At 43.4% G+C, this 27,132-nt stretch overlaps 1 protein-coding gene across 2 annotated transcripts in view; it reads right to left on the reverse strand.

Annotated features, from left to right (window-relative positions):
* CDHR1 (cadherin related family member 1) overlaps positions 1-25,709 on the reverse strand; it is a 56,999-nt gene extending 31,290 nt beyond the window's left edge. For both annotated transcript variants that reach the window (XM_083614644.1, XM_083614645.1), the window contains exons 1-9: positions 25,412-25,709; positions 24,558-24,653; positions 21,825-21,970; positions 20,734-20,784; positions 18,341-18,430; positions 17,447-17,533; positions 12,818-12,934; positions 8,015-8,158; positions 5,680-5,758 (exon numbers count right to left, since the gene is read on the reverse strand). In XM_083614644.1, the coding sequence (XP_083470770.1) occupies positions 5,680-5,758; positions 8,015-8,158; positions 12,818-12,934; positions 17,447-17,533; positions 18,341-18,430; positions 20,734-20,784; positions 21,825-21,970; positions 24,558-24,653; positions 25,412-25,700 (1,099 nt within the window). In that variant the 5' untranslated portion in view covers positions 25,701-25,709. The remainder of the gene's footprint in view (positions 1-5,679; positions 5,759-8,014; positions 8,159-12,817; positions 12,935-17,446; positions 17,534-18,340; positions 18,431-20,733; positions 20,785-21,824; positions 21,971-24,557; positions 24,654-25,411) is intronic.
* Between the last annotated feature and the right edge of the window lie 1,423 nt (positions 25,710-27,132).

Below are 27,132 nucleotides of genomic sequence, written 5' to 3' on the forward strand. Positions count from 1 at the left end.
AAAAAGGGGCAAATAAATATTGGTGATGTATACATACATAAATCAGAATATTTTGCAGACCTAGAGAAAGAGTGACCATCTTTTGTCTTCACAGCCAAGTAGAAAAAGGAAGGTGCTAGAGAAAATATTGAGTCTAGTCCTCATTTACACAGAACCCCATTTCTGCCATACATGGAACTATGGGTAGGATAAAAGAAGTCTCTCTTCCAATCATATCTCTAAACAACTACAATTTTTACCTCTCATACCATAATTGGTCCAATCTAGCTAGTGACATATGCACACAGAGTTAAGCTTCCACAAAGAACACACACAGAAACTGCATACATGAGATTTCTGACAAAGTTCAGCAGCCAGGTAGGATTCCAAGCTACTACTAAGTTTACTGGTCCACTCAAAATATTATACTCTTGGCCAGCCGCTAGAATCATAGAATCAGGGATTTGTTTTCAGCCGGAACTTGCCAGAACTCAGTTCCCACACCTCTCTGGTGGGTGCCATTGCCATGAAAATAGAACAAGGGAGGTATTTGTGGTGAGTTCTGGCACCTCTTTTTCTAGAAAAATAGCACTGCATGGAATCATAGAATTGTAGAGTTTGTAGGTCATCTAGTCCTGTCAGGAGCTCAGCCTACACTCGAGTAGGACCCTGGCAGAGACACATACCCGACTGGCATGTTCTCTCCCTCCTGGTCATTGTTTGGGAGCTTCAAAAGCTTTCTTCTTTTCGAACATCACAGCGACTGATGCCAACAGACACTGGCACACTTAGGGATCCTCAGAGTTTGCGCATCATGTGTAACAGACCTCAGCAACTCAGCATTTTGGCTAATCTACTTTATTTACAAATAAGCACACATAGAGCACTGCAACATGGCTCCTTCTCTCTCTAGCATCAGACAGCAAAGAGAAAAAGAACAAAGGACAACAGTCCCACTTCACGGAAAAGTAACACAAACATCCTGTTTCCGTCACTTCCCACTCTGTGGAGTCAAAACATATACCATCATGTGAAAGACAACAATCCCATGACTGCAATCATGGAGCAGGAATTCTAAAAAGTCCAACCCCCTGCAATGCAGGAATCTTTTGCCCAATGTGGGGCTCAAACCCATGACACGGAGCTTAAGAGTCTCATGCTCTAGTGACTGAGCTATCCCAGGTCCATGTGCAGCCAGAAATTGTTGCAGTTGAGCATACATTGCTGTCAATGTGCATGCATGTGCTGGCACAATGCATGCCTTTGTGAATGCCTGGGCACTGACAGCAACCTCAGCTCAGCTCGAATCTTTTCTGACCCTCTGATCCTAGCAACTGACTAACAGGATACTGTAAGGTTGTGATGGATACTACACTGTTGGGAGAGAGAGAGTTGTGAAGGCCAAGCAGTCTAAAAGCAAACATGTACCTTCACTTCAAGCTCAATCCCTTCACCAGAGCATCACCGAAGGTGGCTGGCAGTGATCTCTGAGTGCATTCTCCAATATGACATTTATACAGTTTGCTCTCCTATTCATAGCACAGATAAAGGTAAAAGGTAAGGCAAAGGACCCCTGGACGGTTAATCAAAGGCGACTATGGGGTTGTGGTGCTCATCTCGCTTTCAGGTTGAGGGAGCTGGTGTTTGTCCACAGACAACTTTCTGGGTCATGTGGCCAGCATGACTAAACCACTTCTGGTGTGACAGAAACCAGAGCACACAGAAACACTGTTTACCTTCCCACCACAGCAGTACCTATTTATCTACTTGCACTGGCGTGCTTTTGAACTGCTAAGTTGGCAGGAGCTGGGACAGAGCAACAGGAGCTCACCCCATCATGTGGATTCGAACTACCAACCTTCTGATCGGCAAGCCCAAGAGGCTCAGTGGTTTAGACCACAGCACCATCTGTGTCCTAGCACATATAAACTAGGGAACCCACAGTAGATCATGAGCTCCTGTCCCTCAGAAATCTCACCCCAGGCCTTAAATCTCACTGACTCAGGTCTACTCTCAAGCAGTGCAACATCTGGGGACACTGCCATAGGGAGATTGAGTGCCCCTGTTCCCTGTTCCCCTACCCTTCAGACCTGACAAAAAAATTATCAGTGCTATCCTCTGGTTTTCTGACCAGAGCTGCATGCATACGACCCTGACTGGTGCATGCGCGTTCAACATGTTCAGTACAACAGGAGTGCAGCATGTGTTCAGAATTTTCATACGGGGGATGAAACACGTTCTGTAGCTTAGCCAAGCCTAGTTTGAAACTAGGAGTGTAGGAAATCCAGTTAAAGAAAACATAATCAATATTCTTCTCTGTTTCCTTCTCTAATTTAATACTGATGCTCATTTTGAAAACTGTCCAATAATGTCTCATTTTGCTAATATCTGCAATAACTGTGACTTCATTAGAAGGCATAAGACTTCATACTGAACACGGATTGACTTATGTGGAGGGCCATTATCAAGATTCATAGGGCAGAAAAGGAAAGCTTGACTACAATGGAAATGAAGTCAATAGCAGTTTCAAGTGCTCATATATCATGCTATTCACTGCCTAATTGCTATGTGGAAATAGATAATTCAGAGCATGGTCCATCATGTGTTTTCTGGAGGATTTGCCAGCATATAAAATATAAAGTTCTTTTCAATGGTTTAGCATTATTTATTCTTTAATAAGAATAATAGACCTTCCTACAATTCTACTGGGTAACAGGTATGAAACATCACATGGGACTGAGATGGTACAAAAAGCTTGGAGAAGGACAAGTATGCAGAAAACCTGCATCTGTTGTTACAACATGTAAGGAAAGTAATTGGTAGTTTAAATAACTCACCATGATATGTGTGTCTGTTTTGTGCTATGCAAAAACAACCACAGCAATTTAAATGCATATACAGGGTGAGTCCTTTAAAAGAGGCCCCATGGATACAGAGTACACATATTCCACGGGGCCTGTTTAAAAAGACTCACCCTGTATTTTCACATTGACAGATATTGAAGTGCAACCTAAGACGTGCAAAATAAACTGATTGCAGAGGAATGGAAAAGACCAGATAAAAATGCAAATAAATGTTGGAACAGATTGAGGCATGTCCGTACGTCATTCTTATAAAGCTACTGAAAGTCAAACAGCAGAAAACCTATTCCTTGAAACTGGGTGTGCCCCAATCACATATAAATTCAGAGAGGGGGGGGTTGAAGAGCAAAATGGGATGTAGATGAAGGGAGCTGCACTCTCCCATTCCAGTTCTATACCTCTCTTCCCCTGGCCCCCACAGTTTGGACCCCAAAACTGAAAGCAGGACTTTCAGGGAGGGGAAAATAATACCTGGGAGACAATCTGTGAGGAGATAAACTGCAAAAGTGAGGAAGGAAGGTTCTGCTCTTCAGCTGCGGAGCATATGCCCACGCTGCCCAGGGCAGGTGAGCTCCCAAGGGGGGCAGGGCACGGAGGATGCCCCCCCCAGGCACGGGGTAGCTGCTCGGGTGCATGGAGCGGCACGCGTGCCCTGCAGCTGGGGGCAGAGCGAGTCGCCGATGGCGGACATTTGGTGCGCCTTCCTCCTGAGACTCCCAAGCCTCCCCCAGACTCTCAAAACGAAGGGGGAAGAGGGGAATGCCGCTGGCAAAGCAGCACAGCTCCCCCTTCCGCCAACAGCTCGGGGTGAGCTTGGGAGTCGTGGGCGAGCAGCGCGCCAAATGTCACCCCCCTCAGTGAAAACACCTGGGGCGGTCTGCCCCCACCACACCCCCTTCCTCCACCCCTGCTGCTCTTCTCACTTGCATTCCCCCTTTCTCTCCACAACTTCAGCTTTTATACAGCCTTTTTTATAAGGCCACGGTCCTGTATACCTGAAGGAGCATCTCCATCCCCATCGTTCAACCCGGACACTGAGATCCAGCGCCGAGGACCTTCTGGTGGTTCCCTCCCTGTGAGAAGTGAGGTTAGAGGGAACCAGACAGAGGGGCTTCTCAGTAGTGGCGCCCTCCATGTGGAACACCCATCAGATGTCAAGGAAATAAACAGCTATCTTATTTTTTAAAGACATCTGAAGGCAGCCCTGTTTGGGGAAGTTTTTAATATTTAATGTTTTTAACACTCGAGAGTCGCTGGGGAAACTCAGCCAGATGGGCGGGGTATAAATAATTTATTATTATTATTATTATTATTATTATTATTATTATTATTATTAACGTGATTGGGGCCGGCAGGCACTTAAACTTAAACTGCTGCCATCACTTGTAGTCTGAGCTAGCCAGGTTGTGCTATCTCCCCAAGGTCCCATTAGGAGGATTCCAGGTAAAAAAGGCACTCTCAACATCATCCTTCACACACCAGGTACTTGACATTACAAAATGGGCCCTTTTCCCAATATGAAGACAGACGTTACGTGTGAAATAATCCTTAGTTTGAGGGTAAATATTCTGCAGATAATGCCATGCTCTACTTGGCTCTCTCTCTTCCCCCACAACCCCACCACCAAGAGCAGCTGCAAATAATAGACTAACCCCTCCCAACAAAACTGCCCTGATTGAATTAACAGAGTTTTAAGTTAAAAACAAAAATCAAGACAGTCATATGGATTTAATCTATCATGTCTAGCTTGGCTGTCAAGGGTAAAAACAGAAACATAGTCTCTGTGCGGAGGGGCCAGAGTTAAGGAAGCTGGCTAGTTCATCTGGACTGAAAACCTTTGTCATTTGTGACTGTATAACAAAAAATTCGTTAAGACGATATAAAATGTAAATTGAAAAATAAATAATAAAAAAGGAAAACCTTTGTTGTTTGCTCCTGTCACCCCGTGTCTATCAGAGTTCCACTGTGACATCATGTTTTTCCCTTGCCTGGCATTGTACTGCTTTCTGCCTCCACTAAGAACTGCTAGACCCAGATCTTATCTCATGCAATTGTACTCCCCATGATCTGTCACAAACCGGCCCTTGGCTCTCAAGCATTATCCCTGCAACAGAGTCTCGGCCAACCGGCAATCCTGCCCAGTGGCTTAAAATTGGTTCACTCATCATCACAATCCTCATAATCAAATGCAGTTCATTAAAATAGGAGAAACAGGCCTGCTAAGACACAGGCAGACCTGGGTGGTATCTACACACACACACACACACACAAAAACCCCCTCAACGCTGTGAAAATGCTTACCACCCCCCCAAAAAAGTTTTGAAAAATGCATCAGATTTGGCATAGCTCACCGTCGCCATCTAGAGTCGCATTTGTATATTGCATTTTACAACACATTCTAAATGTTTCATTTGCAGTTTTATAGCTGAGTCCCATGGAGGCCAATATGCCCATTCCTGATGTGTACAACTCCTATTATCCCTGACCAGGGGGCTGAAGGGAGTTGTAGCCTGAAGGGCACTATGTTGGGAGAAGCTTTTGACTCTCCTAGAACCTGCCTGTGCCTTCTTAGACACAGTGAGAGCGAATATCTATTTTGATTATATATTTTGCGGTTTTATATTTTGATTTTGTTCTGTGAACCGCCCTGAGACCTCCGGGTATTGGGCAGTATATAAAATAAATAAATAAATAAATAAGCTTCACAGCAAACCAAAGCAATGTTTAGTATACCTGTTCTTTTATATCTGATAGGCTTCCTTGCATATATGAAACTAAACAGTGAGTTTGATGGCTTTAGGTATTCCTTTAGGATTTCAAACCAACCCAGTAAACTTACCATTCAAAAGACGGTAATGAATGTCATTAGGCTTCCCTCGGTCCCCATCAATAGCAACAACCGTTATTACCTCAGAACCCTGGAGAGAGAGAGAGAAAGAGGGAAAGAAAACAGGGAGCGCAGGGAGGTAAAACTGCTGTAAAATATAACTCCAAGCCAACCTAATGCATCAGCTCTCTCCCATGTAGACAGGCAACACAATATAAACTGAGCACTCTACTTGCAGACAGCCTTGCCAAACACAAGCTCACCGGCATGATATGGTAAATGATCAAAGAGAGAGGAACTAAAGGTCCTGTTCTGTATTTGTAGTTCTGCTCAGAGAATAACTTTTCTATATTTTTTTTTATGGCGTATTTTAACAGAGAACGCGGCAAGACCAAGTTCAAGGAGCTGGAAACAAATCAAGGAGCTTCGATATCTCTGGTGGAAGAAGTAAGGACCAGCAACTTTTTGCTCAGTGATGGGAGGGGTTGGCCACATCTCAGAGTTGCCTTGGACTCTAATGAGCGAGACACATCCTTCTGCAATTATTTGGAAAGCTTTGGGGGGGGGGGAATTGCAGAGCTTTGAAAAGCGCTTTAGGAAGAAATCCTCTTCAATAGCTAAGAAAGCAATATGCTAAAAAAAGAGAAAAGAACGTTTGACCTGAAAATCCACTCCCTTTGCAAGTTTAATGGGCGACACCTGGATCTGTAAATAATAGTAAACCTGGAAATAGAATTTTACTATGTGGAGTTTCTGACATACTAAGCAGGGAAAGAGGTGAGTTTTTCCATCATTATAATATGATAATATTTTTGGTTATGGGGCTCACAGTGGAGGTGATTAATGCTTAATTATCCCTGATTTCCTCTGTGAGCTCCATAAAAACCCGCACAACTTGGCGTATTTAATAATTATAGGCATTTCCAGATCATTGGTTAATAGCAGCACAAAGTAAATTATTATGTTTCACAGGTTTATAGCACCTCTTATTGCCAAGGATTATGAAGTGCATGAAAAACACCTCCAATATTCCTCAAAATCATTCTCTCCTGCCCTCTAACTGGGCAGACTACAACAATATGGGTAGTGAAATATGGTACCAGTGTCGACAGAAATAACTGCAGATTGTGGAGGCGGAAGCCTCCGTAAACATGGTTTGAACAGCAAGTTGCAGCACCACAGAGCTAAACTATGAGCTTGCTTCAGCTCTGGAGAATTTTATATCCACTTGCACAAGCTAAACCAGGATTAACCAAACCTTATAAGCTCCTGCAGGTTTCTGCCGAGGTTGAAAATGCAAGTGGATGTACTACGTAACTTCAATTTGGACATTAAGCAGGCTTGGCCTTACCATTTGGCAAAGTCAAATAGCTGGGGACAACATGTGCATATAATCTTGCTACAACCCTTCGTTATATCTGAGCATCATAAATGAATTCTGTAAGAACATGGCTTGTCTAAGCAATACTTCTGCTAAGCCATTTATGGTACGTGTTTCCCCTCAGTCTGCTTCAACTCTCTCTTTGTTCATCTCCTTTCCGCCTACTGTCTTTCCAAAAACACTTGGAAAACTTGATGCAGTTTCAATATGATCTGATTTTAATTGATTAATTTTGAGCATCAGGCGTTATTCAAAGGTGTACATACAATCCACTGCACTTGAAGTGGGGTGGCCCACACTCCTGTCAGGCAGGTTGCCAGGAATGGACAAGACAAGTAAACGTCCACACCACCTGCTTTTTATTCAATATTCACAGAGAGAGGCTTGGAATGCAGCCTCTCAGAATAATGGCATTGCTCTGAGTGAGTCTCTACCCCCTCCATCTCTCCCACTTCCTCATGCATCATCACTACGGGTGCTGAAAAGTGTCCTTTGCCTTTGAGCTCTTTGCTCTCCTACTTTCAATGCTTGCCGGGTTCTGGGAGAGGGGGGTTGTGGAATGCTTTCTAAAGACACTGGGTCTGTCAGCTGTCCCCCCTCTGGTGCGTCTTCTTCCTCCTTTCCCATTATTTCCCATCTTTCCCCCTCATCTGCCTCTGAGCTGTGACCTCCCTCAAACCCCTGTTGTAATTCTGAACTGTCTTCTCCTCTCGAAGGGTCAGGATGGGGAGGCAGTCTCCACCATTCCTCCTCTGCCCAGTTTCTGACAACTCCCCTGAAAAGTGACCCCTTAAGGTCCGGGGACCTTGGGCATTTTGTGGGGAGCAAAGAGCCACTCACTGTCAGAAAGGAAATCGGCAATCACCTTGCACATGTGAAATTTGCATCCTCCCCCCTCCAGTTATTTGTTGCAGAAGCTGCATCATTTTGGCAGGGTGCACAAGAAATAATTCTTGCGGTACTCACGGCCAGAGTGTCCTCATAGACATATCCATAGTAGGGAGTGCCGACAAACATCGGAGGTGTGTCCTGAACATCTTCCACATTGATTGTGACGGTGGTTGTGGCTGAGAACACCTTGTTGTTGCCACGGAGCTTGCCGCCGCCATCCTAGGATGTAAAACAGTTCCAAGATCTTAGGATCCCTTTGCATTTCACAAAAAAGCATGCGCTCCACACATTTGGGCTGAGAGATCAGGCTGAGAAGTACAGCTCTGATGAGGAATGGTGGGAACCTCCCCCCCCCCCCCCCGTGCCTGATCAGGATCCTGAAGCTACCCAGGAGCAGGAGGACAGAATAGATTTGGAACAGTGGTTTGCAGAGGGACATAGTTGTGAAGACAAAAGTTGGGAAAAACTGGGGGTTGAACAGCAAAGTGAAGTAGAACAGGAAGAAATAGAGCTAACAGACTCTCTCTCACTGGAGACTGTCCAGCCTATCAGTCCAAGGACACATAATAATAATAATATGTGATCATGCTTCCCCCTGTGGAAGTGCCATGGTCTGATCACTACGCTCTGAAAGCCAAGATTGACTTCCCACTCCTCCCCTGCTCGGGTGGCGAACCTATTTGGGCTCGTCCGTGAAAACAGATGGATCCTGATAGATTCTGACAAGCCTTGCGGGACCCTGCTCCTCCTGGTGACTCATTAGATGACATTGTTGAGGACTGGAATAACCGGCTCTTGGCAGCCATTGATAAGATTGCGCCTAAGCGCCCTCTGCGACCCCGTCGAAACCAGGCCCCTTGGTTTACTGAGGAGCTCCGGAAAATGAAGCGGGATCTCAGACAGCTAGAGCGAGTATGGCGACGGACTCATGACGGAGCCTCAAGAACATCTTATAGGACGCTTATGAAAGCCTATGAGATGGCTTTGAAAGCTGCTAAGAAATCTTACTTTGCAGCTTCCATTGCATCCGCTAGCTCTCGCCCGGCACAACTTTTTAGAATAATTAGGTCAATAACGTCCTTAGGAGGACATAGAGCAGATAAGGTGGCTGCACAAAAGGCACAATGGTTGCGAGATCAGGTTGCAAGGCGCAGAAATGACGAGGGGGGAAGTGGGTGGAAACCTTCATTGGAAACACCGTCATTCCGAGAATGGCTGTGTTGTTCTTTTGCTGTGATCATTAAAGACTCTTTAAATGGTAAGCAACTCTTTTCATTTTGGCCTGCTTATCTACGGCAAAAGGGTCCCTGAAGCCTGACAATTGCTCTGCTCCTGGTAGAATAGACTAACTGGACTTGTTAAAAATTATGCATACACCAGAACTGATGGAAATAGGAAATATCTGATCTGGCACAGATAGATGGGGCTCATTCCCTGAACCATAGGAAGCTTTTCCCTCATTTTCATCTTTTCTTCTGTTAACTACTTCTGAGGAGGCCTGACCTTAAGTGTCCAAGTTTCTACATGCCCTGGATTCTAATGATAGAGGCTTTTCCCCAGGGACCACTCCCAAGGTGACAACGGTTACTGTCACTAGACCAAGGATTTATTGCAGTGCTCCTCATGGATGCAAGTCTTTTGCTGTGTCAGCACAGTATCATTGGTATCAAATTGCCAGCCAGTATCCCCCCCCATTCATCTGAATTAATCCTCTCTGCAGAATATACGATAAGCAAAGAACAAACACTTGTTGCCAACAACCCATTTGCAATATCTCAATGACTGATTTGGAATATGAACCCAGCAGTATACAAAACGCTTCTACGCATTTCTAAATTTTGCTTTATTTTTAATTGCTCTTGTTTGTTCCTTAAATAAGCAGCTGAGGTAAATCCATCACATATGCTTTGTTTGCTTTTCTTTGAAAGGTTTGCAGATTTGAGCTTCAACTGGTCAAAGGGCAGCTAAGTCGGAAAATTCCGCTCTCCTATAGGGTACCAGAGGCTGAATTTACCCAGAATCCTTAAATACAGGCCTTGACATGATGGTAAGACCCCACTGATCTTGGCAACGTTATTTCTGAAGGAAAAAATCTGAGGACTGGAGTCCCTTAGAGACTCCCTTGTGATGGCATAATCAAAGTGCAAACATCCTCTATGGACTATGAGAGAATTGACTCCTGCTGGAGCTGCAGGCACAACATAGGCAATTAAGGAGACAATTTGACATATGTAACCAGAAGGAGCCTTTCAACACCCAGTGTTTATCATGGCTGAGCAGGGCTTTGAACTTGAGAGATCATCTACACAAACAACCAGATTATGCCCTGAAACCTTTAGCTCATATAGTCACTATGTCCATTCCACCCTTTCTTGGGCCAGGGGAATTGGCCTGTAGACTAGAATGTACAAAGCATCTGTACGAAGGAGTCACAGATCTGCACAAATCTGTTTTCAATCAATTATTACTCTCTTCTCCCCACACACCCCGATTTCATTTCCTCCTCCTCCTACACACCACACAGATTGATGTCTAAAAGCTTGGAAATGGTATTCAGAAATATAATGAGATAACAGTCCGTCTTGGATTGTCCAAGTTCAGAATGAAGGTGGAGGAACCTTTTGACTGAATGCTCTTTCTCTCCTGAAGCCAGAAAAAATAGGATGTCAGGGAACAGGAGTCTAACCTAGCCTTCACATTGAGATGTGCAGGGTAGGTTTATTGTTCACAAATATTTTTTAAAGTAAACAGGAGTGTATGGTGAGGAAGGTTCTGTTGTAGATCTGGCCTCCCAGCGGTGGTAACATTGCCACATAAAATCATAGAATTGTAGAGAACTGTAGACCACGAGGATCGTGTTGTCTGACCCTCTGCAATGCATGAATCTTTCGCTCAACATGGGGCTCGAATCCACAGCTCTGAGATTAAAGAGTCTCGTACTCTACTGACTGAGCTATCCCAGAACAGCAAGGATAGGTAGCAAGGTTGGGCCATACATGCAAGACCAATAGATTGGCTTCACTGATGCACTTGAACCATCCCAACTATGCTGCTGAATAATAATAATAATAATAATAATAATAATAATAAATAAATAAATAAATTTTTATTTATATCCCACCCGCCCAGGCCAAAGCCGGCCATCACAGTACACAGCAGAAACACTGCTGCCAGGAGGCCAGATCCATAGTAGGGCTCCTCCTCACCAGCTCTTATTGGACTTGAAGTTAAAAATGGGCAACCACAACAATGGATCACACCTGACTACACAACAGGATTGCAAAGCAATAAAGAGACCTGCTGGTTACAACACTGAATATTTCAAGCTTGTATGGGATAAGTGAAATATATATAACGGTACTATATATGGCTTGTGATACCATAAATATGTAATATACCATACCGTAAGTATGGTATAATATACCATACCATAAGTATGACATAACGTTTCAGAGATGGAAAGAAAGCAAGGTCCCTATCAGAGAAGAATGGCAAAAGAAGCTGATGGACTATGCCAAAATAGCAAAACTTGACTGGAAAACTCAGAAACCAAGAGGACAAAAACTTTATAAAAGAATGGGAAAATTTTTAAGTTATTTAGGAGACCACTGTAAGCAGATGGAAACATTGGCAGGATTTTTATTTCACTTGTAGTGTAACAGTTACAATGGACAATATGGGTTGATATAAAATTAGAGTATGGAAGAATATGCAGTTGTAAATGTTCAAAATGGGACCCCATGGAGGGGGCGGGGGGAAGTCCCGAGATTCGGAGGAATCTCTCTGTATGGATATATATCTGGGTTTTTATAGCTTGGTATTTGTAAAACCAAATAAAAGTGATTTCAAAAATAAAAGAAAATAATATGACATAAGTTTTCATGGACTATATTAGCATTAGGCTAAGTTGCAGGAATATGGTTGGTGTGTGCATTTAGAAGTGCAGTCAGAGAGAAATAAGATGCAGAAAAGTACAGACAGCAATAATACGGCAGTGGTAATTTTTTAAAAAAATGTCGGTGGTATAGACCAGGGGTAGGCAACCTAAGGCCCAATCGCCTTCTCAATCTGGCCCACGGGCAGTCCGGGAATCAGCTTGTTTTTACATGAGTAGAATGTGTCCTTTTATTTAAAATGCATCTCTGGATTATTTATGGGGCATAGGAATTTGTTCATTCCCCCCCCAAAAAAAATATAGACCGGCCCACCACATGGTCTGAGGGATGGTGGACCGGCCCACGGCTGAATAAGGTTGCTGGCCCCTGGTATGGACACCCTGGCATTGGCAAGTGAATTAACACATATTTTGGTTCTGTCCATAAGTGATAACACCAAGACTCTTGGTGTAGTTTAATTCAGCACTTTTCCATTGCAGTCTCCCTTCAAATGTCAAAGTGGACCTGTCTGGGCTAAATGGACCATTGGCCTGGCTCTGTAATAAGGGAGGTCCATACATTCTCAAGACCAGAAATTGTCCACCCCTGCCCAATCATCACCATGCCTTTCAAAATGTGCACAGATATCTTGCACCCACAGACTCTGCAGGATACCACTTGCTCTGTTATGGTAAAGCTGGATATGTTTGGCTGCCATAAACCATTTCTCCAGAACTTCACACGGCAAGAATACGGAAAGATACTCAGGCCATGTCCTTCACTGTAAACCCCAGGAGAAATCACAGCAAGACTTTTCGAGGATTGCTTTGATAGACTGGCAGAAGTACTGTAGATCCAGTGTCGAGAAAATATTAGATGTCACAAGCTATTTTGGGCCTGTTAGATCTCACACCATTTCTATCACCTGCAAGGGTGCTTTTCCTTGCCCTTGTACAGTTTTCCCCACAGCTGGAAAAGTATGATCAGGCGAATATATAAATACCTTTGCCACCACAGTAACAAAAAAAGTTCTGGATTTTTCATAGTCAAGAGTGATCCCGGTTTTGATGCGAAGGACACCACTGTGGCGATCTATAGTAAACTTATTTGTATGGATGTTCTAGAAGAAAAGAAAAGAATTGTAAGATTGTGTGTGTCTTTAATGCACAGGTTGATATCCTCCTGCTGTCAGAAACCAACTTCGTATTATTTGCTCTGAAAGAACAAGACCTACGGCAAGGCAGAGAACAAGCGGCTGCCCGTGAAAAGAACGAGCGCTCTGCACAATGTGAATTTCCTTGAGACAAATGGAGTTTTAATCTTCAGTAGGTCAACTAACTGGAGCAAGCACAGAATTCATCCCCTCTGACAGTAGCATGGCCAATTACCCACTGCCGAGAAAGGAGATTTGCATTACCAAAGAGAACACCAATCGGCATGTGGTAAATTTTATGTAGAGGCACAAATTCAGAAATAATTGATATAGTTTAAATAGAAGTGCATACTTCCCACCATACTGGGGAAGGCACCGGGTGACTCGGGTTACTCGTTCAGTCTGCTGACCCACAGCTGCCAATTGCTCCTCAAAGCCCTCCCTTTCTATGACCTGACAGCCCTCAAAATAGAGGACCGTTCTCTTTAAAGTAGGGCATAAGGCTACCCTAATTGTCAGGCGTCTTTTTCTGAGTGAGGAGACTCTACTCATGTTATGCTCTGCAACCGCCAAGGCTCCTCTGCTCACCCCATTGTGAGTACCCATTTATTTGCACTGTGCAAAGAAGGGGGAAGTACAACAGGGAAAGAGTTATGTTGATGTAAGGTAAAAGGTAAAGGTAAAGGTTAAGTCCAGACGGTTAAGTCCAGTCAAAGGCGACTATGGGGTTGCGGCCCTCATCTCGCTTTCAGGCCAAGGGAGCCGGCATTTGTCCACAGACAGTTTTCCAGGTCATGTGGCCAGCAGGACTAAACTGCTTCTGGTGCAACGGAACACCATGACGGAAACCAGAGCCCACGGAACGCTGTTTACCTTCCTGCCGCAGCATTACACCAACCTATAACATACTTCCTTTTGAACTCCTTGTCATCTCTACAAGTGAAAATCTAGAAACACAGAGGAGGGGCTGGTGATATGACCTGACGAAAGGATTCGAGAGGCAGAGTATAGGACCAGCTCTTAGCATTTATGAATGTTGTGACAGGCTCAGCAATATCCTCAGACTTCTGTAATTCTTACTCGAGAACTCAAAGCATTTATTGTAAAGGACAATTGAGTTGTATCCAGGATAGCGCTATGTGAATGTTCTTTCCAAAGATTTCTGCTTGCGCAGCAAAATGTTTGCCCCCTCTCCTCCCCTGTGCATCCTAAATCTGTTCCATGGGTTCTTCCAACCCTCTGGAGCAGATCGGGGGAGTGGGAGGAGAGGGAGTAAAGTCCTGGTACATAACAGGGGGAAAAATTGCGCATATGGGACACATTGCCTCAGGCATCCCCAAACTCAGCCCTCCAGCTGTTTTGTGACTACAACACCCATCATCCCTAGCTAACAGGACCAGTGGTCAGGGATGATGGGAACTGTAGTTCCAAAACAGCTGGGGGGCCGAGTTTGGGGATGCCTGAATTAGCTGCATACAGCCCTGTAGTCTGCCATCTTAACAGTAACAGCATCATCAAAACACAGGGTGTGTGTGTTTTTTTCTTTCTTTCCTGCCTCTGGGCACATCCTACAATTTTTAGCAGTATAACAATTCTTATACAGCTACATGTGCTTTACCAGAATATGTATAGAGTTTCATTTCAGGTAAAAGGACAGCTAGAAACACTCCTTCTGACAGCTTAGCAGTAAGGAGATTTTGTTGTGTTACTTGTGAAAGCAATTATACCCCACTTTTCGGCGCTCAGAGTGTTTTGCGGTAAAAAAATAAAATGAAATACAATAGAGCCGAGGGCTTTTAAATGGAACCAAAACTTAAACAGGATGGTGGAAACAAACAAAAAATCAACCAAAGTTTAAAACCATGTGAAAGAAAAGGGGCTTCAGAACTTTGCTTAAAGTTCAAAAGGGAGGCTCACCCCCTTAGCACTGTGTGCTTTCTGAGGAGGGGCAAATCTGTGAGAAGACCATATTATTTGCCCCTTAATCATCTGGAACACTTAGGACAGGGGTTGCTCAAAAAAGGAGAAAGAAAAATGCTAAGGTCTCTTTTCAGCAAAGAAGAATGATCGCCTTCCTGTCTCCCTTGGCTGTGCACAATGCTCAGCTTATGGTTTCTCTCCTTTCAGTATTTTTCTCCTGTTAAGAAGATTAGATTTAATCCTACTTAAATATTTGTGCTTTCAGAAGCAGCTACTTGATTAGTGAGCTCTCCAGTGTCTGAGGAAAGACCAAAATGAATTGGTTTACATGGATTCTTTTACCTCTAGTTGGGTGGGAATCAAAATTACTCAGCTGTAAGATTTTTATATTGCAAGCTCTATTAGTTCAGGTAGACAGTGTCTTTTTTTGCACTGAAGTTTTGTCTTTGAAAGGGGAAAAAAATCCATGAGAAGAACCGGAACTGTTTCCATTGAGATATTGCCCCCTCCTAGATGGGTCATTCGCTGATACACAATTGCAGCCAAATAAATTGGGACTTGTGTATAGCTAGCTGGCAACTGATACACTTGTGGCAAAGTATCATTAAAAGGTAAAGGTAAAGGGACCCCTGACAGTTAAGTCCAGTCACGAATGACTCTGGGGTTGCGGTGCTCATACTGCACTCAAAAAACCCATATGTGTGAACAGTATCAAAAAAAAAAAGAAAAGAAAAATTAGGGAGAAAGAAACACAAGTAAAAAGTCATATTTCAAATGGAGAAATCTCTAAGAATTGCTCTCTCCCTTTCCAGGATATGTCTGTCTTCTGCAATGTGTATGGCTTTTTGCACTGTAGGGAGGGGAAATGAGAAGGTCACGAAACCATACTTTTGCCTGCAGCTCAATACACAAAACAACCTTTCCTACCTCATCGTCTCAAGTAACCCTGGGAGGTAGATAAGTGATGCTTTCAGTTTATGAATTGGAAACTGAGGCAGACAGCTGCAGCGATCACAGAGCCTAGGACTTGCTGATCAGAAGGTCAGCGGTTCGGATCCCCGTGATGGGGTGAGCTCCTATTGCTCGGTCCCTGCTCCTGCCAATCTAGCAGTTCGAAAGCACGTCAAAGTGCAAGTAGATAAATAGATACCGCTCTGGCAGGAAGGTAAACGGCGTTTCCATGCGCTGCTCTGGTTCACCAGAAGTGGCTTAGTCATGCTCGCCACATGACCCGGAAGCTGTATGCCGGCTGCCTCGGCCAATAAAGCGAGATGAGCGCCGCAACCCCAGAGTCGGCCACGACTGGACCTAATGGTCAGGGGTCCCTTTACCTTTACCTTTTACCCATCTAACCTCTGAGTCACACAAGTCCGCTTACTTGCTCTTAGGGGTGTGGCAGCTTTGCGGAACAGCCAACGCCTCTCCTCCTGCCAACGATGCAGGGCTGGGCATCAGGGTCTGATCCTTGCTGGACCGCGAGCTTCAAATCTTGCTCTGCATCAGCCTGCCAAACTGGCCAATGGCAGGCTGGTGTAGAGGGCTGGGCTCTCTGGGGGCAGGCTGGAGGGAACAATCAGGCTTCCTACAGGTCCACTCCTGGAGGATTTAAAACAGCCCGCACCAACCCGCGATGCCCAGCTCTTCTTCATTGGATCAAACCAACTCCAGTAATTTTGCATTTACTCATTGAATTGACCTTGCTATGGCTGTGGTGGTTGCTGCATTTATGGGGCCAGGTAGGAATTTGCCTACTAGGTGAATTGGCTGTGACCTGGAGGTTTTGCCTCCATCGTAGCAATTGCCACAACCTTTAGAGGTTTAGGCATTGAGTAACCTTAGCCTGGGTTGGAAGGGGGGGTGTACCCTCGCCTTCCCCTCCAGAAATAGAGTGTCCTGTTAAAGGGATCTGTGATAGAGTTGCTTCGGTCCATTTGCCCAGACAAGGGACTTGGGCCTCAACGGTCCTGGAGGTGGTGATCCCTGAGAGGATCCCCCTATTTGATGTAAGTCGTAAGAATCCCCGCTGCCAGCATTGACCCTGATGTCATTTCCGGTAGACAGCCTGGAAATAAATGCTTACCCAATGTCTATGCCAAACCACTTCATCTGAAGTCAATAAAGTTGTGGCCTGATTTGATCCCATTCAACTGTGTGGTCTCCTTCATTGGTAGCTCACCTGAGTGGAGGGGGCATGGCCTGGCCCTGCAAGTATCATTTCAGAATATTTTTATCTCATGCTGTACCAAGCTGAGCTCATAGATGGGGAACCTGTGACCCTCTAGAGGTTGTTGGACTGCAACTCCCATCATCCTTGACTGGATGATGGAGGCTGAGGTTGATGGGAGTTGCAGTCCACCAATATCTGGAATGGCAAAGGTCCTCATTCCTGCATTATATCATTATGGAAGTTCTAATGTTCTTGGTCTTAACTTCATAGTCGGAAGGTACTCAAACAAACAGACACCATGAGGTGGATTTTAAGTGGCTCCCAGTGCTTCCAGTCCACTCTTTGTCTCAGGCCTTTGTCTTATTTGCCTAGATACCTAAGTCAATATTTACCTGCAGAAAGTAGGTTATGCTCCCCCCTGAACCGGTGTCTCTGTCTATGGCTTCAATTTTCAAGATGCTGCTTCCTGAAGGTGTGTTCTGCGAATCCAGACAGAGAACATAATCAGAGATGGGCATGATATAAGAAATTAGGGGGTATTAGTAAAATATACTCCTACGATGGGAAGGTAATGTGTTAGGAAAGCAAAAAGAGAGAGTAAGAACAATGAGATATTGCATTGGGAAGAAGGGGAAAGAGAATCAAGTTCATTCCTTCCCCATCCATCCCAAAATCACAGCAGCAACAAGGAGAGACACAGAGCAATGAAGAATATGTCCATGTCAGCTGTTTTTACTCTTCACTGAGCACTGAAGTGTACAATCTGAAGCTTAGGGAAAGTCTCTGGAAAGGCAGGGTAAAAACTGACATAACATTTGACAGATGAAACCTCTATAGAGCAGTGGGAATAGTTTTAGATACGCTCTCAAAATGATCAATACCAACTTACTTTTTTGAGCTCTTATAAAAGGATTTGGGCAGTTTCCTGGGGAAGCTGATTGCGGGCAGCTGTAACTGATTGGCTAGTGCCCAGGAAATCACCAAATGCTGCCTCCCAGTCCCCAAGGCAGTTTGTAGTAGTTGTTATTACTTTTTTACCTTACTTTAAAAATGAAATAAAATAATGACACCTTTTCTTTCCAGACAAGGGATAACGACATTATCATCAAATTGCAAAGCTCATCAGAAACCTTCATTTGAAGTGGAATTGCATATGTCAACACTGCTTGAATCTTACCACAAAAGCAGCCAGTGCACAACTTGCAGCCATGCTCATCATGGGGTAGCCGAACCCAATTTCCTCTCTTTTTACATTTGCTAAAAAGACTGAGTTAAGTTTCACCAACCTCCAGGACTTGGGCTATGTATGGTGTGTTGGTAAATTCTGGGCTCTCGTCATTGGCATCTGTTACTAGGATCCTGACTTTCTCAGCCACCTAAAGTTGAACATGATGCAATTTTAGACAGGAAAGTGCATTTATACCAAGGAGTGATCATATGCACACTTTGTTGCATCTTAGCCCTAATGACAAGAAGAAGAAGAAGAAGAGTTTGGATTTGATACCCCGCCTTTCACTCCCCTTCAGGAGTCTCAAAGCGGCTAACATTCTCCTTTCCCTTCCTCCCCCACAACAAACACTCTGTGAGGTAAGTGGGGCTGAGAGACTTCAAAGAAGTGTGACTGGCCCAAGGTCACCCAGCAGCTGCATGTGGAGGAGCGGAGACACGAACCCGGTTCCCCAGATTAGGTGACTACCGCTCTTAACCACTACACCACACTGGCTACCAACCATTTTAAGAACTACTAGGATCAGAACAAGTGTTCCTCAAGGGTGGCAGGTTTGATCCCCGTATGGGGCAGTTGCATATCCCTGCATTGCAGGGGGTTGGACTAGGCCAGTGGTCCCCAACCTTTTTTTGGCCATGCCCCACCTAAGCATCTCTAAAATCCTGATGCCCACCCCCGCCGTGACATATAATTCTTATTATTCAAAAAATGAACTCCTGTTCACATGGAGGAAGCCTAAAAGGCCATTAACTTGGTCTAAACAAGCTTCCAAAGAACATGGCATCCATGAAAGAGAAAAATAAAAGAACGAAAGAACAGTTGAAGTACAGTGGTAGCTCAGGTTACATACACTTCAAGTTACATACACTTCAGGTTACAGACTCCGCTAACCCAGAAATAGTACCTCGGGTTAAGAACTTTGCTTCAGGATGAGAACAGAAATCATGCTTCAGCGGCACGGCGGCAGCAGGAGGCCCCATTAGCTAAAGTGGTGCTTCAGGTTAAGAACAGTTTCAGGTTAAGAATGGACCTCCAGAACGAATTAAGTACTTAACCCGAGGTACCACTGTACTGAGAAAGAAATCACTAAGAAATTTTAAAAATGTGTGTGTTGCAATATATATTTATATAGAAGAAGAAGAGGAGGAGGAGTTTGGATTTGATATCCCGCTTTATCACTACTTGAAGAAGTCTCAAAGCGGCTAACAATCTCCTTTCCCTCCCCACCCCCACAACAAACACTCTGTGAAGTGAGTGGGGCTGAGAGACTTCAGAGAAGTGTGACTAGCCCAGCAGCTGCATGTGGAGGAGCGGAGACGCGAACCCGGTTCCCCAGATTACAAGTCCATCGCTCTTAACCACTACACCACACTGGCTCTCTGTATATGAGGCCCCTAGAACCATAAGAAGTGCAAAAAGGTCACTGTTAATAACTCATTCTCAAATTGCCTCCCTGAAAAATCAAATTGCCCCCTGTGGGGCATGTGCCCCACCTTGGGAACCATGGGACTAGACGATCCTTGAGGTCCCTTGCAACTCTACAATTTTATGATTCTTTGATTCTATCCGTTTCATTGAGGGACCTACTCTTCTAGCCTTTGGGGGGGGATGTATCTCTGTCCTCTTTCTTCCAACAATTCACAGGCCAGGGTTCAAAGCCCCACATATGGGAGGGCTTCCCTCCAATGTGAGGAAGTTAAACATTCACCCACTTCCCCATGCAGTGCAGATGAACGTTGTGCCTTTTTTTGTTCACAAGATGCTATTCCCACTAAGAAAACCTTAATATGGAAATAATGTGTTTATCTGTGTCTACTCGTGAGTCAGATGCACATGTGCCAAGCCACTCTTGGAGTCTTGGTCATGCCCATGTCAGAATGAGTGACTGAGTTACAAGGATCTGGCTGGAGGGTGGAGATATGGAGGGGAGATATGGAGGGTGGCAAAGAGCCCGGGGACTGCCCCGAGATAATACATTTTTTTTAAAAAAAATGTTTATTTGGTCTTCAGATCAAAGTTTTACAATCACATATCCAATATACAACATAAAAACAAAATTCCAAAGAATCTCCTGGACTTCCCTCCTCCCCTTTCTGTGTTAATCATTTCCTCCTGCATCTTTTATGATAATCCAAATCTTTTACATCTCCATTATGTCCAAAATTCACCATTAAACTACAAGTGTTATTCCAGTCCTACTAGCGGTGGGTCGGTTATAATTTATCTTAAAATCTGTTGTAAACACTTAAAGCCCCTGATATAATATATATCAGATAAAACAAAAAACCTAGGGGTGATTCCTCACATCCCACAATCTATCCCTTGGAAATATCCAAGCAGTTGATTTGGCAGTTAGGAGAATGGCAACTGTTTCCTTTTCCATTATCTGATACAGAATAGAGTGTGAATACGCAACAATGAGGAAAAGCCCTTTTCTCTTGAAATACTTACCGTACTTAAGCCATCTGAGATGCTGACAACAACTTCAACCTCATCTTCTCTCTTAAAATAGAAAATAAAAGAATTGTTGTCCACAGGGTTGATGGGATCTAAGGCTCATACTTTTAGAAGTGTAAAAATACAACATTCATCAAATATTTGCTTGCTTTCTACGTAGTATCGTTTTAGCTGGCTAAATAAGTAACACATAACTGTATGAAGAAAAGAGTTAGGAGACCATTAACAGCAGAAACCTAGGGATGTCTGCCTAAATGTCTGCTTAAATCTATTGAGTTCAATGGGGCTTACTCCTAAGTAAGTGCGGGCAAGTTCATGTGTACACTTATTGTGAAGTAAGCCCCATTGAATTCAGGAATTAATTAATTCTCAGTAAATTTCCACATTGACTATAACTGTTTGTAGAGTAACCTTTTGAATATATGGAGTTTATCTTCAATTTGTGGACTTCTTGGAAACATCCCTTTGGTAGACATTATTATGGTTACTAACATTTTACTTTTAGCATGTTTATTTATGTGAAACATCATACCACAACTATTCTTTACAAATATTAGGAAGTTTGCAATAAACCCAAATCACCCAAATTTTCAAATTACATGTTTTATAAGCTGAAAATGAGGCTAAAAAATTATCGTTATTTCTGCCATTTGCTTCATACTGATTATACTCATTTTGTCCCCCAAATTAATGGATGGTATAACCAGTTGTCCTACGACTGATAGATATGGCCCTAAATTTTCACTGGAGGCAATAAACCTGTGTCAGGACTGAACCATTTTGGACCACAGGTAGACGATCATATGGTTGAATATTCCTCCCTGAAAGAAAACAAAACCTTTGCACAGAGTAATGAGCATATCAGGGAGACGGGCTTAAACTTAGACCTTTCCCTAGTTTCCTTTGTGTGGTTTTTTTGCATAAAGCATTTGATTACGTGAGTGCCTCCCTTCCGAAATTTTAAGTGAACAGCCCAGGTAGGGGGTTATCAGCTCAGTGGGAACTAAACTACAAACAGCTGACACAAACAACCATCTTAAATTGATCATGACACCACAAATAGATTCCACTTTATTGCACTGTACCTCACGGTCCAGCTCTTCAATCAGTGTAACATTTCCATAATTTTCATCAATAGCAAAGTACTTTCTTGACCCAGATTCAAAGGTCATGCCATAGGTTACCGGATCCCCTTCGGGATCTGTTCCATTTAACGTGTACACGTGTGTACCTGAAAGAGAGAGATTAGGACACCTTGTAGGAAAAAAAATGTTTTTTGGGGGGTATTGTGAAGAGCCACTGCAATTGTTATACAGTGGAACCTCGGTTGTCGAAAGTAATCCATTCCAGAAGACCGTTCGACTTCTGGAACTTTCGACAACTGAGGCGCAATTGCTGGTCGGCAAAATCCATTGTAAAAGTGGAGAAGCCGTTCGGCTTCTGAGGCGTGTTCGAAAATGGAAACATTCACTTCTGGGTTGTTGGAGTTCAAAAGCTGAAACATTCGACTTCTGAAATGTTCAACAACCAAAGTTCCACTGTAGTAACATTTTTTGTGTGAAAAAAATTGAAGTACATTGCTGACTTTAAGAAAAAACCTAGGTCATTCTTTTTTTCACTTGAGATTGAAACTAGTTTGGAGGGAAATGCATCAAAACACAGTATTTCATAAGCAATGAGAGGCAGTGTCGTAGCTTGGGGTGGTTGCCCTGAGTGCAAAATTGTCAGGGGTGCAAAATTTCGATACTTTACCTTTGGTGTGTTAAAGGAGTTCTCGCGTTTTTATTTTGTTTTGTTTTGTTTTGTTGTTTTGGAAGCAAACAAGCACCAAAAGCCCTGCTCTTCCATGCCTCCCTCCCGCAAGCTGATATCAACTGATGTTTCACTGGTTGTGCGAAAGCCAGGATGTTAATAGGATGTTAAAATGGGAAGGTTTTACGGTTTCTCCTTCAGATCAGGCTTGGTGTCTGGCTGATAATTTTTACACCTTTCTCAACACAAGCTCTCCATATCATTAGCACCCGGGGAACACTTCTCAGCGCAGAATTAACACCGATTTAAAAAAATCTATATTTGGCATTTCTGCCTCCTCTTGCTGAAAAGAAAAGCGAATTTAAAATTAGTCTTATCTTTGTGGGCACCAGCAAATGGAAACAGAAGCAAACACAGCAGTCTTCATCCCTTGGGGAAGGGGAAAACAGAAGCCTTTTCCTAGGTCCATTGTGATTTGTGAGCTGAAACTGAATCTTGGCATTAATCTACCTACCTAGTCAATATATCAGGTGTACAGTGAGGAGCAGTAAAACCAGTGCTATTTTTCTAGGAAAAGTGGTGCTGGAACTCGCCACTATCACCTCCCTGGTTCTCTTAGAATGGCAATGACGACCACCTGAGAGGAACTGAATTCTGGTGAGCTCTGGCTGAAAAAAAATGTCTTGAATAAAACTCTGGAGGAAATGCCCAAGAAAAAGGTAAAACGCTGGACAGGTGAGAAGGGAAAACAAGAAGTATAGTAGGAATGGGAAAGTAAAAAAAAGGTAAACAGGTAAAGGACCCCTGGATGGTTAAGTCCAGTCAAAGGCGGTTATGGGGTTGCGACGCTCATCTGGCTGGGTTTCCCCAGCCACTCTAGACATAGTTTGGTGTAGGTCCAAGTAATGCCCACAAAAAGTATGGAGTAAAGTGGGAGGGGAATTTTGGGGTGCAAAATGTCTACAAGACCCCCAGTGTAGCATTTTCATTTCTTCTGTGGCAGTTCACAGCCAGGGTGATCCACTTCTCTGCTCCCTCCTCCATCATTTTGTTTTCTCTCTCTCGCCACATGATCCTGGCCAATCGAGAATCGCGTAGTGAGCGGGAGGATTTTGCACGTAGCCAATCGGAATTGGCCACCTACTGTTATTACTGGGAGCGAGCGTTGCACTCACGTTGGTGGGAGGAGGGATGGATAATCCTCGTGTTGTCCTGACAGACCAGATGACTCTTCCTAGCTTCTTACCCTTTGCCCGAATGGGTGGTGGCACGGTGCAGGAAGAAAAGGAATTTGCCCGGATGTCTGGAAAGTGCAGGGATGTGCACAAGAAAGGAACATTTTGGAGGGCGGGAAGGTGGAAAGAGGCTTAGATTGTGGCATTCAACTGCTAAAGAGTGTTCAAGCCTGGGAAGGGAAAACTGGTGATGGGTGCCAGCCATGGTTTTGGTGAAGGAATTTGGTAGGCAAAATATGGAAGGCTGGCATGTTTGGACTGATTTATGAGAGAATGATTAAAAGAAATTAAACTCTGGTCCCCTAACTGGCAAATTTCTGGTTAAAGAAAGTCAGGCATCTGCTGGAAGTGGAGTTTTGTGTTTGAACCATGTGAGTGTAATGTTCCTGCCCTATAACAAATCCCTTGTGCATTAATTGTGTGAAAAATACAAGATGGATAACTGATTCCAGCAAGGAAGTTCTAGAAACAAGCTTAAGCGTGCAGGGCCAATGGAAATGGAAATTCATGCTTACTAACACTTGCATCGCAATGCTCACCCAGGCCCCATTGAATTGGCTGAGTGTCGCCATTTGTTGTGCAAAATTATAGCCAAAATAGCGTACATGCATGCATTTGAAGGCACATGATTGCTACTTACACAAATGACCCATTTAACTCATTTCATTTATAGATAAGTCATGGAGTTTAAAGACAAGAAGAGTTTTTAGGTAGACACAACCTGCACAAATACGACTGAGTCTCTTTTCTTAGTACTTAACAAATGAAAAAGAAACCAGCAAATTAATACTGTTATTTTTAAAAAGGAGTGGGCTATATCGTAAGACTGACCGACAGCTGTGTCTTCTGAAAGGCTGAGAAGTGCCATGTTCCCGTTAGTGCTGCTAGCTCCATTGTCGAAGAAATAGGGAGCGTAATTCGCCTGAGCTGCAGGTCGAAAAGAAAACAGAACCCAAAACAAAAGCATTCTTTAGATCACAAACAGATGAATTTGCTACCCCGCCTGCCTCTGAGTACAAAGCAAAGATCAACCCTCAAGAGAATAATCTGAGTTCACAATATATCCAATTATGCTAATAGATCGCATCTACATTTTAGAAAGTTTATGGGCATATTTAAGGGATCCTGTACTATCTGGTTAATAATACAAACGGCTATGAATCAGTTAACATATTACAGATGTACCCGTATATATAACACACAGAAAACGAATTAATCAGGATCCCACCAGACAGTCTGAAGTTTTCTGCTTGTTGAATGAGCCTTCATTAAATGCTCACTACCTCCAAAACGAGCATCTTTGACCTCCAGGCAATCCCTAAGCAATCTACTGGAGATTCTAAAACATTTTGATTTTCAGGGATGCCTATCAAGAAGCCATAATGAAATAATTACTTACTTGCTGCAAGAGAACAGCAAAGTTCAAAGAAAAAAAAAGTAAAAATGAAATGAAATTAGTTATCATTCTAATCACAGATCAAGAATCAATAACAGCCCACTTGGAGCTACAGGTAATACAATCGGGGGGGGGGGGGGTGGAGGGGGGACAGCCAGCAAGCAGTATTTATTTACACAGTTATCAAGAAACAGTTGCAAGGCCACATTATGAAGGATTACTAACAAAGCTTAGGCGTACTTTGCTGTCCTATAGTTTCTTAAGGAGCCAAGAGGTTTTTTGTACTTACCCAGGCAGACATGTATCAAATTGAGGAACAAAGATGGGGGCAGCTGCCATAGATGCTTCATCCCCCCAAAGCAAGGGTCAGTATCTTCCGAGTTTGGGGGCAGGTGGGTGGAAATATGGCCCCAAAGACCCGGCAGTAAGCTGTCCTTCAGCCCCGTGCAGCGGGGAGAGGCAGGAGCAGATGTTAAGATGTTAAGTGGATGACGCGTCTTAATTTCCGAGGAATTTAAAGGCGCTCCTTCCTTCCACCTAATTAGACCAATTACTTTGCAAGGAGCTCTGGGACTCATTTCTCTGCAAGAGAGTTTGGAGGAACCAACATCACTCTCTGCTGGGGCTGTTATTGTCGTGCGCTGCACTCACACCACCCAATAAAACATTTTCCAGATCTGGAAAAAGACAAGGTAAAACCAGGGTTTGAAATATCCCTCTCCTTCTTTTTTCTAATCTCGCTTTTCTTTTTTCCAGAAACAGAATGAAGGACAATTTTTACCTCCCTCGAAAGGCTGATGGAGCAAATTCTCAAAAGTAAATCTACTTTGACTTACTGAGTGAGCAGCAACATGTAGCATTCTTATAACCAGGAAATCTTTGCCTGAAAGATGGATGTAAATATAATGAAGAGAAGTGCTCGTTAATCTAGATAATTATTTTACTACATTTTCAAGACTGACTTTGTATTAGGTTTCTAATACTTGATTGATAAGTCCACGAATTTGACAACCAGTACAGATAACATTTAAAAACAACGGGGCTTTTGTTTCTCATTTCACTTTATATTTGATAGAAAGAAAACTGTGGTGTTTTTTAAAATATCATTTTGAAGATTCGTGCATCGCAGGGGGTTGGATTAGATGATCCTTGTGGTCCCTGCCAACCCTACAATTCTAGGGTTCCATGAAACACTTATTAACATAATGCAATTCATTAAATCAAGGGCTAAACTAAAGCACTTGTCACCCAAATTTGTACCTCTAGCTTCATAAGCTTCATAAAAAAGTGCTTCATAAATGATTTAATAGGCCCCATTCTGCAACTGAAAGTGTCAGACTGAGTTCAAAAGGATTGCAGCCTTAAGCAGGGCTCTCCAAATTTGGATTTAAGAAAAAAAAAGCAATGAGAAATTGACTTGATTTTTTTTTTTTTTAAATGGGACTAAATCATTAGAGTTTGCACCAAATAGCACAATTGCTAGGAGTTAGGCTGAATGGAGAAAGCATTGTGCTGTTATGAAGAATAAACCTGTCTGCCCAAAGTCCTGAGGCCCCTTGGTGCTTATTGCTTACACCTTCAACAAAAAAAGTGTATTGCTTTTGCGTTTCATATCAATGCAGGAGAGGACATACGGATTTGGTCCACTTTGCAGTGACGCATCTCGCTAGCAACCAAACCACACAAAGCTGTTTGCCCGCAGATTGTTCTAAGTCGCTGTCTCGATGTCGCACCCGCAGCAAGAGGTGTTATAGCACATAGGAAGCATAACAAAATATCACCTCCATACCTGGAGGTGAGCTCTGTTCTGCAACACCTTCCTTGTTAATGCTTCTACGGATCTAAATAGGACTGAGGATTATGGACAGAAAGTGATACAAAGCTAAAAACACAAGCCGCAAACTCAGCAAACCCCCAAAATAAAAGCCAATTCTCATTCATTGCCCGTGTGCTAAAAATTATCCACTGCGTACTACAGTTTAATAATACATTTGAAATTTCTTTAAGACG

Source organism: Podarcis filfolensis (genome assembly GCF_964270895.1).
Source record: "Podarcis filfolensis genome assembly, chromosome: 5".
Classification (NCBI taxonomy): Eukaryota; Metazoa; Chordata; class Lepidosauria; order Squamata; family Lacertidae; genus Podarcis; species Podarcis filfolensis.